Source organism: Corapipo altera, unplaced genomic scaffold (assembly GCF_003945725.1).
Source record: "Corapipo altera isolate COAL_440 unplaced genomic scaffold, ASM394572v1 100, whole genome shotgun sequence".
Lineage (NCBI taxonomy): Eukaryota > Metazoa > Chordata > Aves > Passeriformes > Pipridae > Corapipo > Corapipo altera.
Genome location: NW_020884952.1, coordinates 2,226,982 through 2,242,257, shown reverse-complemented (window position 1 = coordinate 2,242,257; position 15,276 = coordinate 2,226,982). Strand labels below are relative to the sequence as shown.

Genomic DNA, 15,276 nt, shown 5'->3' with positions numbered 1-15,276 from the left:
CTGTACATCAAAGAGCTAATTCCTATGGTTCTTAAACTGGCATCCCCTTATCATTTGCCCCATGGTCTGACAGGTGTGTATGATATTCTGTTTGAATGTTCTTAGGCTGTACTGACACTAGAACATATCAGAGAAATTAAAGTCTGATGATAATAAAGGGAAAAAAAAAAGGAGGGGGGGAGAGGAAAAAAGCCTGCAGCTCTGCTTCAGAAAAAAAAAAAAAGGCAACTAGAAATTACCTGTCTTTCTTCTCCCCTAAATTCATACAGCTCCCTGAAGATCAAAAGAATTATTTCCCAGTGGAATAAACATATCCGAGTCTTCTAATTTCTCCCTGTCCTGCCCCCCCAATTGTGCTTTTTCTTTTGGTTTTGTTCTGAGGGTTTTTTTTTTTGGGGGGGGGGGTGTGGTTCTTTTAAGAGAAGCAGCACACTCAAGAGGCAGGCCTCAATCATTGTGCCTGGTTGTCTAGTGCATTGGCACTTCCACTGGCTCTTTGCTAAATTCCATTTATTCTAGCAGACTCTGGAAAACAAAAACACACAAGGAAGCCCCAAGTCCTGCTCCTCCTCCCCAACCCTTAAAGCAGAAGATAACCAGGGGAAGGGTGAGTGCCTGCAAGGAGGGAGTCGAGCTCTCAGCCAGGGAGAAAAAAGAGGATCAAGGAGAAGGTGCTGGCCCCCGAATTCTTAGTTTGCTTTGCCAAGACCTCTGCCCAGCACAGGCAGATCCAGTACCCAAGTAAGTGCACCTTAAACTGATGGCTCTTCACAGCCATCCAGTCCGTTGTGCTTGTTTGCTCCTGCCCAGAGCAGTGAAGATGTGGCTGGGGGGAAAGAACACCACCACCCACCCACTGACATTGAGCAGGGAGGCTTGGAGGGTGATAGAGAAGTTTTAAACTTATTTGGCCATTTCTGTCTTACCCATATTTCTTTTGTGTTCCTTCATGTCCCTTAGTGTAAGCTTAATATGCTATTTTTCTTTTCCAAACAGTCAAAACTTATCCTCGTGATGCTGAATGCACAAAACACGTCTGAAATGCTTCTATTTAGCGTGAAATGCATATAATGAAGCATTTAGTGAAACAACTGAAAAGCAAACCTAAAATATTTGACAACTTTCACAAAATACTAACAGTTAAGAACCACACCTTTTCTTTAAGGTGGATAAGGGAGTATATTCCCTAGCTACGATAACTAACAAAGTACAAGTAATATTCTTTGCTTGGACTGAACTTTGTACAAAGACTGTGTTTTTCCTTTGCAGTGTTAAAGATAAGACTGTTCTTTAAATGAGAGCTTGCAGCATGTACTTAGTTCCTTAATCTTCCAAAGCTACTCCAATTCCAGCTTTCCTAGAGGCAGTGGCTTGTCAGAGACCTTTACATTTTAGTCTGTAACTTCGGAGTTCACTTGGGGAGCTGTCATCTTCACTTTTATTACCTTTCAGGTTCCCTCCTCACACAAATACCAACTCAACAAGAAGAAAAGAGCAGGAAGATGACAGAAACCTATACATTCAGCAGTTCTTACATCAGTATTTGATATATCATTAAAACAAGGACATAGCAACTGAAAGGTCTATCAAACAATTATCTCTGCTTTAGGGAAACTAGGACTAATACGAACTCCTACCTCAATTCAAATGAGTAAGAGTTCCAAGCCTAACACACACATGTAAATGAAATTTTACACATATTCACACACACACTGCTTAGGGCAAGTGCCCTACAGCCTGTATCCCCTGTGAGGCCTTCCAGGAGCAGCCTTGCTAGCTCTCATCTGTGACCACTGCAGTCTTCCAGGCTTCACTGACTGGGAAATTTTAACAGCCTTGGGCTTATAGCAGGAGTTTACTGCTGATGTTGATAAAAGACAAATCACTCCCAACTCTTGTGTTAAGCCACTTCTGCTCAATGGTGATTATTAAAGAACTCTAAAGTGCTCCTTCAAAAACCACAAAGAAATCACTCAAAGTGGAATAGATTTTTAAGTTTTGCAGTTGAGTACTGATAAGCCTGGTACCTCGGAAATCCTGCTACAATGGGAGGCAGTAACCCCCCATGTTAACAGAGGCACTTCAAAACACTCTGAGAGTTTGCTCACAGTATCAAGCGGTGGCTCTCTGTGCATTAGGTGTCGAGAACATCAACACAAAGATTTGCTTTATTCAAAGACAAATTTACAGCAGTTCTCAGAAACTAATGATCCCTGCCAAAGCTATCTCAATCACCAGTACTGATGTGCCAGCACATCTGTTTCTTCCATCTAAATGTTTAACATGGTACCAGTCAGAGATCATGAAGTTTGCTGCAAATTACCCACAGAGGATTCAGCTGATCTTTGCCTACATGTTGTTTAACTTCCACCATCTCAATTAATGTCCTGATCATTCAATTTCTAAATAATTCCCTGATTTTATTTAAACATCAGCAATTCCTTAAGCAAGCCCAGACAGTTAAAAAAAAAGAAGCTACAAAAATCCCAGAAATTCCTGAAGCTCACAAGAAACACCCATACTTCAGTTGCAAGTAAACCATAACAGCTTCTAAAGGTGAACATGGCATAGAAAAATAAGATTCTTGTCATTCAGCAAGTACGTGAAGTGTACTAAGCAGTATATTTAAACTGCTGCATATTTAAAGATTTTTCAGCACAATCAAACATGTTCAGGAGAGCTCTTACACGTACTTTAAACATTCAAGGAAAAAAAAAACATATTCATCAAATTTAAGTTTGTATTGGTTTTGCAGGTTAAAAAGAAAACGTGTGAATTTCATTTCCCATTCTGATTAATTCCACAGCTTAACACAGACTCAACCTGAGGTCTGACACCCTTTAACCCTTTAATAACAGCAAAGCAGGACTAGAAAACCGCTGAAGACATCCCATTAAAAGTTACTTAGTTGAAAAACCACCTGCCACTGTTAAAGGTGCATACTACATACAAAATGATCTAATGTTTAACTTCATCTAGTCATTGCTGTTGATGAACACCTTCCACAGCCTCCCAGACAACACTATCCTTACAGATACCCCTTGTCCTTCCCAGCTCTATAATCCAAAATCACTAAAGCCATAAAGCACTCATCAAGAAGAAAATAGCAGAATTGGAACAGAATTGTGTATTTTTGGTATAGGACTATGTTTGCATTGTCCTCTCCAAATTCAGGGATCTTCCCTTCTGATACATTTCAGCGTGCTTATGGGTTTACATTCCTGAAACTGCCACCAACATGAACTACGGCTTAAAAATGGGCAGTTTCACTACCACCAGAATGTTTCTAGATTTGATTGTTTGTTTTGGGGGGTTTTTTTAATAAATGCAGATGTAACTTGATCTAAAATAAGAAAATGCTAGAAATGAAAGGCTGGAGCATATATGGGCTACAGTACATATTTTAAATATGTCCTAGCTGAAATATGCCTCCATTCTCTGTCCCCATGCTTTTACCATACACCCTTACCCTGCAAAGCAAGATCCCACTCTCATTCCTTTCACTTCCACATCAGGACCCTAGTGTTTCCTGACTGGGCCAAGATCATTCCCACTCTCAGAAAGTGCAGTCACATCCCAGTTAAGCACATTCACACCTCCTGCTTCACCTTGCCTCAAGCCTGCTCCAGCCTCCTGAGATAGGAAAACAGGCTGAAAAATTGGTTAGGATCCTGCAGGAGAGGCTGTGAGCAGAGTGGGCTGTTCAGGGAGCCAGAACTGCCACCAGGGACAGCACAAAATGACTGCTGACCACATGTATAAGACACTTACCCTTGCAGCTCAGGTGAACACCCACACAACAAGAAAGGCAGGACCTATCACAGCTGAGTACCACACTGGCATGATCCCAAATCCCACAATTTGGGAATGTGGCAGAACAGCTAAGCTGCAGTGCTTTGAACTACTGCTGCAGAACGCTCTAATGTTCCCTGCATGTGGGCATGTGTGCACACGTGCTGGGACAGTAACTTGGTCATTCCTGAACTGCAATTATAATAAAATTGTCCCCAGTACATCAGCAGCTATTGACAGGCTTTCAAAAATGACTCCTGGTCTGATAGCAAATGGACAGTGGCAGTTATGGTGATTTGTTTTTTTTTAATTCAAGTGGAATACAGTTTTCCTTTCCAAAGCATCTTAGTTTAAACAGCGTAGTTCCACTATTTGTCACACACTGAGGATTGTACTAGAATATTCTGTGTTACGACTTAAAATTCCTATGTAGCTGGATTTCCAGGGAGAATCAGAGCAACGCTAAAAGTTGCTGCAGTTTACAGACCCACTTTACAAATCCCCAGATTCTGGGTTAACACTCAGTATAAGCAGTGCTACTAAAGAAATCATTGCAGTCACAAATGCTAAGGCATTAAAAGGAGGGACTTTCTCTAATGGCTTCCTGGTCCTTCCTGGCCCACGGCTCTCTGTGTGATCCTTGGATCACCCTTAAACCTCAACAACACAACACCATTTGCAGATCTAAAATACCAAGTATGCCACTTCATCACCTCGTGCTCACAAAAACATGCTGTTGATGCTTTGCAGTAATTGAAATGCCCCAAGACTATTGTTTGCATTTGTGAAGCTCTTTATTTGTCATGTTCTTCTGCCACCAAAAGAGGCAGGCACAAGGTGGACAACCAGTGCTTTCTCCTTTGGCAGTGCAGTGCCACAGTCCCCACCTGTCACAGTGTCTTGCAATGAGATATAAACTTTCCTGGGGTGCTACACAGTGAGATTCCACTCAGTAAAACTCTCTAATTTTGCTAAATTTCACCTCCATTAGAAAAAAAGAACTCCATTCTAACTCTCTTTTGGAGGCCAGAGGTAAGAAAATATCCAATGCAAACAGAAAATAAACAGCTGTCATTTATTATTCTGAGGCAGGCTGGCTACTCACCAGCTCTAATATAAACATTAGAGATCATGAAATGAAGGTTCTATAACCATCTTCCTTCTTTCCACCCAGGTATGTTTACTGAACTTGTTAATACATACAGTATGGCAACTGTCTTCCTATGGAGCTAAAAACTGGAGCACATTAAGGGAGAAAACAGACAGTTCTAAAGGAGTTTCAAATCAAATGATTATCAATATACTATAAAGTTTTATAAGCAAGCAATTTGTGTCTTCACTAAGAAAAAAATCCCCCAAGCTCTACTTCAGAGTAAAGTGGAAAACTGCCAAAAAGAGAGTCAGTTCGGTAATGTTTAAACTTGCAGGTTTGGGATGGAGATTATATATTAAAACGGTAGAAAGCAGGTTTTCTAAATTATATTCTGCAATTTGTTTTAAAAGAAGGTCACAAAACTTGGGAGTTTTGAATCCACACAGATTCCTTTGGGAGGGGAATAAATCACTTTTTTCCTTTTTTTTTTTTTTTAATAAATTAAATAAAGCAGCATGCTGACATTTATGTTTCCATGCTCAGGCACAAAATTCAGAGGACCAGTTCTACATTTCTTTGCCAGAAGGTGCTACCTGCATTACCAGGGCATATGCATAATTAGTGTAATTATTCATGAGTAGTGCAATAAACAAAGTTTTTCTGAAATTTGTTAAAATCACAGAAATGCATTCTGGTGAGGTAAACATTGCATAGAAAAAAAATGCTTGCCTCAAAAAATAATTTATTCTCAAATTCCTGCCCATTCTAACAAATTATGGTGGTCTTGCCAATACAGACAGGTATCCTCCTCAGGAACAGAGAAAGGAGCAAACCAAAGCCTGATCCACATCAGTGGAAAAAAAACCATAATAAAAACTTTGAGCTTCAGATTAGCTCAGTTGGTTAGAACTAAAACCACCACGGTCATGGGTTTGATCCCTCTGTGGGTCACTCACTTAAGAGCTGGACTGGATGATCCTTGTGGGTCCCTTCCAATTCAGAATATTCTGTGATTCGGACACCAGTAACTTCCAGACTGGATTTGCCCCCCATATTTCTAGCAGCTATTTGGAAATCTCAGTTTGGTTTTTCTCAGAAATAAAAGTAACAAGAAGCTTGCTACTACTTATTAACCCAATTTCCTCCTTTTTCACCATCCTAAAATTGATACAGTCTAGCATTTCCCCTTAAACAATGAAGCTCCCAGAAAAGGAAACTTCACCACACTTTAAATTCTTACTCTTATATTTTAATTGTAAGGATGTTTGTCCAAGTGATTATACTGATTACATTATACAATATCACATAATCATTTCATTATTTTTTTCAACAGCTATAATGTCTGATTTTTTTAAATGGCTCTAACAATTTTCTTTCCAATAATATTAAAAGTATATGGATTTTTAAAAAATAGATATATATATGATTACTTAATTTATACCTTCATTATTTTCCCCCTAATTTTGTCCGTTCCCTTTTGCACATAAAATTATCATCAAACCAGCAACTGGAGATTTAATATTTTAAACTTTAATTAGAGAACAAACATTACTGTAAATAAGTAGAGAAAAAAGAATGTTCACTGAAAATGCAATGGATGATTTGTCGACAAACATATTTACTAAAGCAGTTCCTCTTTTTGGCATCACAGAAGTGTTGGAAGCAAGGAAGGAGTTTCTGATTTTGATTCTTTGTTTTAATAATTACTAAAGGGTTACTCACATCATGCAATTTGGAGTTTTTTTACTACAATGCATAATATTTGCACCAAGACCAAGTTATTGTTTTGTCTACACACATGCTAAAACAAGAGGGTAATGTAGACACTAAATTTGCTGCTTACTGTGCTTTCTTCAGGTGGAAAAGGCAGGAATATCCAAGCAGCTACGAGAAGGTAGTGGCCAAGATCCAAGCTTAGTGAGTGCAGAAAGTACCTTTGCAAAAGTTGTGCAACAGTCTGGAAAGCTATTTTTCAAAACTAATTAATTTTTTTTCCCCCCCAAAAAAATCCATAATCTGATGCAACACTGAAAGAAACAGGATCTTAGACCAGAAACATGAATTTTGGCACAGGGGGAAGAGCTAATCTACCCTCTGTCTCTCTGTGGGTAAGCAGAAAGGAGGAAAAATTTTGAGGCCCTTCCCACCTCCGCCTCCTCATCACAGTGATAAGCATCTACCACCTAGAGAGCTGTAACTAACTATTAAGGTCTGATTAAAATGCTTTATAAAACATAATAAGCCATGAGATAGTATAAACACGTATGAAATACCTTATGAGCAACTAGCAATAATGGCTGAGGTATTCATAACTGTCTGTGAGATTTCAACACCTTCCCGTAAAACCAATACTGTGCGTGTCTCAAGCAATACTCCTTCCCAGAAACCCCTTTCCCTCCTCTGGATACAAAAGACTTGGGCATCATTCATTTTTGCACAACGTTTCAAAATTGCTTAAACACCTCAGGACATGCAAGAAGGATGATGGTTTAACTACATCACCACTGCATTTACACAGCAATCTTGTACCTGCGTTTGCGTTTTGAAAGAGTTTGCATTTGGGTCACCCCACCAAAGATGACAAAAGTCCTTATGACTTTTACTTGTGAAACTTTGCTCCAGTTGCAGTTGCACTATCAGAAACTCCAGGTACATTACTACACATACACGATTACACTTCACAACCCTACAGAACGAAGCTAAGGTGTACGGAGAGCGACTGGAAGTGGAACCTGGAGAACAAACCAAACACAAAAGCAAAGTAAGAAAACTTACAGGGACTGCAAACCGCTTAATCCTCTGATGGCCTCATTAGGTACAGTCTTCAGCTGGTTGTTCTGGAGGGTTCTGTAAAAATCCACTGTATTAATAAAGTAGAATTGGACAATCATCTTTATCAACAGTAGAGGTGACAGAAAAGCCCACAGTCCTGTTATGGTTTCACAGATTTCTAGTGTACATGAAAGCACGTAAAATTATCAAGACCAGATACCCAAAGGCTACAATGAAACAAGAAAATGGTCTATTTCAGTTTTATTTGCAACACATTAATCTCATTAATTAACAGCATTAATTTGCAGAGAACAAGCCTCTGACATAATAGGCTAAAATTCCCTTGGGAACTCACTGAAGTTGAACAACTTAATACTAGTACAAATTTGCTACAATAGATATTTTCTTGTTTTCTTGTGGAATCATCCTATACATGCTACAAAACACACAAACCTCTATTTTTTTCCTGAAGTCACATGAATACACAATACATTAACAATCTAATTTACCAAGTGTGTTCACAACAAGGCACCTTTGGGCCAAGCTGAATTAAGCTGTACTGTTAGGGGTTTTTTTAAGAATTCTCTAATGGGACAATGTATTATAGCACAATGAGTTCTTTTATAAAGAGAATGTAAATAACAGAGATCTCACATCTTACTAGGTTTTGGTGCACACTGGGGTAAAATGCAAGTGGGCAAGTAAGTTGCTAATTAAGATCCATGTCCCAAATTTTTCAAGAACTGCTAGAATTTCAGGCATCTCTAGTGTTGAATATCACAATGGATATAACCCCAACAGCTTTGACACTCTGCATTCATCTTACAAAATATCATATTAAGGAGTACTGCAGATGGGCAGTTCCCTAATCTGTACCCTGCTTATAGTGTCTGTTTATACTTTTTTTCCCTCTACAACCTCAGAGTCCACTTTTTTTTTTAAATATCTGTCTAATTAACTACCTATTACCCTGCTAGCATTTGGAAATATTTACATCATCAGAAATGCTACAATTTCTGAACAAAGGTTTTTAAAATCCCAAACAACAGAAAGCTTTTTTTTATCCTTAGCTATGGGGGAAAAAAAAAAGCTGACATGAAAATTCTTATCTCAGAAAGAAAAATAAAAACCTTTTTAATAGTAACCCATTTTCACCTAGAGAAGCCTCAAACTATAGAAATTATTTCTATCACCAGTAGAGAATAAGTCAAAGGTCAAACAATGTAATGAATCTCTAAGCACTAGTACTATCTGATAATGTCAGGGCACCTGACAGACTAATCTGAAGGGGTAGAAAACAACAAAAAGCTTTACATGCCTTTTTTAGGATTTTTCCTCCAATTCTTGTGCTACAAGATATATACTTCAGAAGCAAGTAAGTGTTCTAATTAAATGCAATAATTACAGTTTAGTCAAGTTCACCATGGTTCACCTTAACCACTTACAGCAGGCTTTGTTAAGAAATTATTAAAACAAAAAAAAAAGTAGGAGGACTATAATTTAGGGGGAGGGAGGGCAAAAAAATTTCCTCCAGCCTACCAGTAAACAGTCTGGCTGTGCACTAAGAAAGCGTACAGCTAGCTATGAAGCTCTAAAACCCAATTACTTACAGAACTTTGAGTTCTTTCAAACCAGACAAGGCCTTTGGATGGATAAAAGAAAGGTCATTGCCAGCCAGTCGCCTGGAAAAAAATTGCAATAATAATTTCAGTCACAAAATACAGTACTTCTACAACCATCTAACAAGGAAAATCACTGATACATCAAATCTTGCAGCTATTGCGCGTTTTGCATTCGAGTATGCTGTATTCATCATCTTCCAAGTTTTTAACACTTATTTTTGTCATTGCACATCTTTAACAACGAGAACAACTCAGCCTCACGGATGTTCTTCTGCAGACGTGCAAGAAAACCCACACCTCAGGATGATAAAGAATCTTCTTATGGTACTAGGTTTGAAGAGTGCATTTACCAACACGATCCTCTGGCTTTCAGCATTGCTCTGCTGAAACACAAGCTCTGGTACCCACGTGTTTTTAATCTGTGCAGCAGTTTCTAAAGAAAGTATGAAGTTAAGTAAAAATAGCTAGATGCTACAGCAAAGCAGGAAGAGTCCTTATGAGAATCCCAAATGTGGAAACAATATTCACAAGCAGATTGGAAGTTCACAGTGCTGACAGTTGACAGGACCCCTGTTGATGTGACCAAGATATCACCTTGGGAATAATTCAACCTTTTGGTCAGTTATCTGGAGGAACTTTTTTAGGAAAGGAAACTGCTTTGGGGGAGGGAGAAAGGGACCAGGATTATCATCTGTGCTCACTGTCTCTCAAGATACGGCTGGTTTCAAACTTGGACTGCTAGACACTAACACAAAGTAAATTGTGAAAACCACTGTGATATTAAAAGTAATAAATACAGGAGATGCTGCAGAATACAAAGCAGGAAAGCAGAAACAGCAGCCAAAACAGCTGCTTCCAAACAGTTCATTCCTCCTTCCCCCACTCTTTTTTTTTTCCCTTCAACCTTTTTACCTCTCCTCTGACCAGCAGACCCTGTGTGGGCCAGCCTTTGTTGAGCTGCTAATAGTTGTATTTTCTGAAGGGTAAAGACAATAATGCAAAACACCTGGTAACCCATAACTGCCAAAAGATGCTATAATTTCAGCCAAAGTATTTGCTTTCAGATTGGGTTTCATATCCAAGACTAAGCAAAAGCAATGTTGGACAAGGTTGTGCAATGAAATCATCCGTGGAAATACCGTGCAGGGTCCAATAAGTGTTAATAATTAAAAAACAATCAATGTGCTTTAACAACGGTTACAGAATATCAAAACCCGCCTCTGCTGTTACAGGGCACTGTGAAGCAAGCCAGAACACTAAGGGGAAAATACTATTTCAAAGAGGCAAATGAAGGAAATAATGAGAGCAACATTTAAAGTATCAGCTTGCCAGAACATAGCAACGTTATTACATTTTTATCTTAGTCTCTAACTACATAAAAGAGATTACCCAAAGCATTTAATGCCTACATAAATCTTCTTGCAACAGAATTAATTACTTCGTAAAATGCTGCCTGATAGAGAGGGTGCTAGCTATGTTTATCAAATCCATTTCTCATAGGTAGATGGTTTTATTTATAAATCAAGGGAGAAGAGGATGATTTCTCATGCACAGGAAGGTGACAGCAGCAGATACTATTTCTTTTTAGAAAACTGTGATACTCTTGCTTGTTAAGGCAGACCTTAATATTTACCCCTGGTATTTTCACACACCCCCCAATCACCATAGCTATTACAAGCATCCTTAAAAAAAACCCCACATGTGCTGACTGCTGAGAAGTTTGGTTATACACAAGCCACGCAGATAAACAGCTCTGAAAACAGAAGAAAACTAAAAAGAATCTATGTGTATTTATGTTCTTAATCTCTGGTCTGCAAACGACTTCAGAATTTCAGAGCTGGGATGTGATTTTTCAAATACTTTGAATTTTTAACATTAATGAAAGATTCCAGGTGGCAACTGAACATTCCCCTAAAATTCATTTTGTTGTCGGTAGCTGTCCAAATCAACTTTATTAACTTTATCTGAGGTGACGGGGAGGGAGGTTTGCAATATTTCATTGCTTTCTTTTAAACAATTTCCTATTAAGCTCACTGTAAACAGAAAGAAATAGGGATGCAACATGCTGGGTCTCTACAGCAGAGAACCACTGATCTGCAAAACACATTTATTTTAAAACGTACTTGAAACAGCAAAATATAAATCCTTAAATCAAGCGAACTTTAACTGAGGCTGTAACTCCTCGTTATTTTGCACACAAACAGAACTAGTTGATGCTGATTACATATTACACAATTCAAGGAGTGGCAGCCCTGGTAAATGTGTGTCAGGCAGCTCTGGCTGCAGCTCGGCCAAGGTTCGCCATTAATCCGGTGGGTGTGTGGCTTCTCAGGCATCTGCTGTAACTGCTCCCTCTCCCAGAGAGGCTGGGGATTATTAAAAAAGAACCTAAACTAAACTAAATACAGTTGAATAGCCTCCCCCAACCCCACTGAGTGTCACTAACAACAACCTAAGAAGCACTGGAAATAAAATACAGCTGAGCCAGAGCAAGGCTTGCGTGACTTCAAATAGCGAGACTTCACCTACCTCAAGGCAACTCCTGTTTATTCAACCTTTCTGCAACCAACCAACAGAAAAAAAGCCAACCCTTGCAATCCATTACATTTCCGTTTCTCCTCTATCTGGCAGCTTTCCAGGAAGTGTGCAAAGGCTCTACTAATCAGTTTGCCAAATACACATTTATCATTCACATCCTGGCCTTGGGGAGCTGCTCGTGAGGAGGTTCCAACTGCAGCTTCAAACAGGCGAAGACCAACATATCACACACTGCTCTCAACATGCTTCCCTCCGCAGCAACATGCAGCAACTGGGAGGATGGAAAGGTCTCTCTTTACATAACCAGGTTCATTTTAAAGAGAGAATTGAAAAATTAATAGCATGTAGTGTATAGCTCACATACAGCGTTATAAATTAAGATGTCACTGAAATCATCCAGTCAGGTTTTCCATGTTATCTCCTTTCAGCAAGTCTTCAAAATATTTATTATTAAATATTTTAAAAGCACCTCTCTCTCTCATGCACACAGTAAATGGGCTAAGGGAAATCACAGCTTTACCAAGGGCAAAACTCTAGCACAACCGAAAGGACAGACAACCTTCTTCTAGGAACACTCACTAACCTGCTTGGGAACTGCCCTGGAAAATTTCTGCTCTATGGCAGGACAGCTTCACACTGCCATGAAGCAGCACCTGGAAGCAGCCCTACATTTACACTGTCAAGAGCCAAGTACTTCCCTCCATTCTGAGTGGAAATGGGTAGAGACCTGGTCTGAAAGTCTATCTCTTGCTACTGAGCCAAGCAGAGACACAAAGGCAGTAAAGACTTAATCAAATAAACCATTGTAAAGTGTCCTGACATGCTACAAGGCCACAAAAACTTTATTTGCTGTCTCTTACCTTTTCAAGGCATAGAGACACAGCATCAGGCATCATCCAAAGTGGGATGTAAATGTGTATCACAACGACCAAGAGCTTTCCTGCTAGCTCAGTCCTGACTCCCCTTGTTTGGAGACTGCCAAGGACCACAGGTATCCTGAATTAGTGCATCTGAGTTAAAGCTTGGAAGTTTCTGCTGTCATGTATTACCGCAGTAGGTACCTTTCTTTTAGGTGAGCAATCTTGTAATTGCTTAGCATTGAATTTTGTAGTCCTCTATTTTTACTTTAAAAAATAAAAAATTGAATGCTTCAAAGGGACAAAATTTCTGCAAATTTGGACAAACTCAAATTTACAGAATCAATTTCAGCATAGCAGGATAACAGAGTAGGACATACAGAGGAAAAAATACTTCTTCTAGCCTGTCATACAGCGGTGAGCAATACCCTCTAATCATTATTCTAAGTGACACAGTAAATGATCTCCAGATGTAGAGGACACCTTTTTGTTATTACAGACATCAGGATACAATCTGGCCAAGGACTAACCTTCCATGGTATCTCACTCCCAGAGGACATAGTAAGCTTAGCTTCTTGCACTGAAACTGCAGCTAAGACTGTTTTCCCTCTTTTGGGAAATTAAAACTTCTGCAATTATGAGCCTGGCAACCCGGCTGCATGTTAACCAAGCCAAGTTAATCACTGGTGTCACTCCAAAAATTAGGGAAGATGTCCCAGGGATACATTTTTGTCTGTAACAATTAAAACCACTCTTATTATGACAGGATGCAAACACAAACTTGTTGGAAACCTTTCTGCTTGTCTTGCATCCCAGATGGTAGTGAACCTCAGGATATCTGAGCAAAGAGTCTCGCCTCCTTTTGTCCTTCTGAAAGTCTTGTGCTCATACAGAAAACAGTTTTTGCTGTGGATTTTGGGTTGGGTTCTTGTTTTGGGGTGTTTTTTTCATTTTGTTTGTATTCTGGGATCCTAATAACCTTATCTGTCTATCTTGTCTCTGATAACAATACAATGGCTGCTTTTTCCATGGATCAACTCTAATTTTACTTCCTCACTGAAATTCCAACAGTGACACAGACTGCAAAATCCTGACATGTCATAATAAAAAAGCACCTGATTTATTATTTCTACATTAGCTGCTTTCTGGTAAGACCCAAGACTCCTATTTTAAGGTGTAGTCAAGACTGAACCTTCCATATCCCTCACAGACCATCCATCACTGTCTCTCTGCCCACCCAACCTCTCCTTTTAGCTCTCCAACTTTTACCTATCTATTTTCACCCCATTGGAAAATATTCCACTGTTTCCCCACTTGTATTTTTGCCACCTCTTTACTGTTTTTGCTGTCTTACATCAAACTATTTTGCCATCCTTACGTGACTGTCCCTAACATTCACTTTTTCAGGGTTCTCTGTGCTTCCCATACAAGCTTGAGTTTTCCTTCAAGTTCTCCCACAACAGAAATAACCTTTGAAAACGCCTCTCACTTCCAAATCAGATTGCAGAATACATTTTATAAAATACAAACCTCTTCTCCCCACTTACCTTTGCACATCTTGCACTATGTTGTGGTAACTCTGCTCTGCTCTACCATAGTCCAGACCTTTCCCTGGACAGCTGTCCCCTGACACTCAGGAGGAAATGCATTTCACTCACCCAGTCTGTACAGCAGAGACACAGAGATAAAAGCCCCCAAGCTTGGTTTTGATCAACTGGGATGCAACAACTGAACCAACTTCAGATTTGTGCTTTTAGCAGAGAGTGCTATTTGGATGCTCAGGTTTCCACAATCATGAAATATGTTGATGGTCAGACATAAGGATGAAAAAATTACTGTTGATATAATAAATCCTCAAAGTTGCTTTGGTCTGTCCACACAGCCTTGTCTCTTGTCCTGGCATTTACTGGCTATGCAAGCATGGGATCTTCTGAATGACCACGCATCTAGCAAGTGACACTGCAAAATGGGGAAGTGGATTACATCTACATATATTTGGCAATTAAACTTCTGCGACTAGTTTTCTAACCCCTTCTGATACATGCTGGGTAAATGCAAGACTCAGGTTCTGTAGACACCTTCACAATGAATGACCTTAAGGAAATGGGAGTAATTTTCAGTACAATTCTTTGATTCAGATTTAAATAAACTGTTTACTTTTTTCCACCCGAAATAAGAACAAATATTTTAACAGAATCATCTAGAATTTCACTTCTATATAGGAAGGGCAGGAAAAGAACTTTACAGGAGTGCTGGTTACTACTTCTGTGCCAGGATAAGATCTGCTAATTAGGCAAGAGTATCTCTGTATGAACAAAAAAAAAAATATAAAAATACAAATACCCAAGAGGAACAGAGGAAAGGAGGCAAAAGAATGACATCATCCTGTCTTTTTATGGTAACGTACAATGTCATACTATGATACTATGAGTACAGAATGCATTCAATTACTTTCTCAGAGGATAAGGCATTTACCTTCAACACAGAGGATTTGGTTTTCCTCCTTTTCTGTCTGTGTAAGGCTTTTGCTGAGCTCATATGTCTCTTCCTGACACCCAACCCTGGAACTGGCTACCTGTTCACTCACACACGTACATCTTTT

The 15,276-nt window shown here is 39.2% G+C and overlaps 1 protein-coding gene across 2 annotated transcripts in view; it reads right to left on the bottom strand.

Annotated features, from left to right (window-relative positions):
- Nucleotides 1-15,276, bottom strand: part of LGR4 (leucine rich repeat containing G protein-coupled receptor 4) — a 71,971-nt gene that overhangs the window by 18,161 nt on the left and 38,534 nt on the right. For both annotated transcript variants that reach the window (XM_027663309.1, XM_027663310.1), the window contains exons 3-4: nucleotides 9,268-9,339; nucleotides 7,661-7,732 (exon numbers count right to left, since the gene is read on the bottom strand). In XM_027663309.1, the coding sequence (XP_027519110.1) occupies nucleotides 7,661-7,732; nucleotides 9,268-9,339 (144 nt within the window). The remainder of the gene's footprint in view (nucleotides 1-7,660; nucleotides 7,733-9,267; nucleotides 9,340-15,276) is intronic.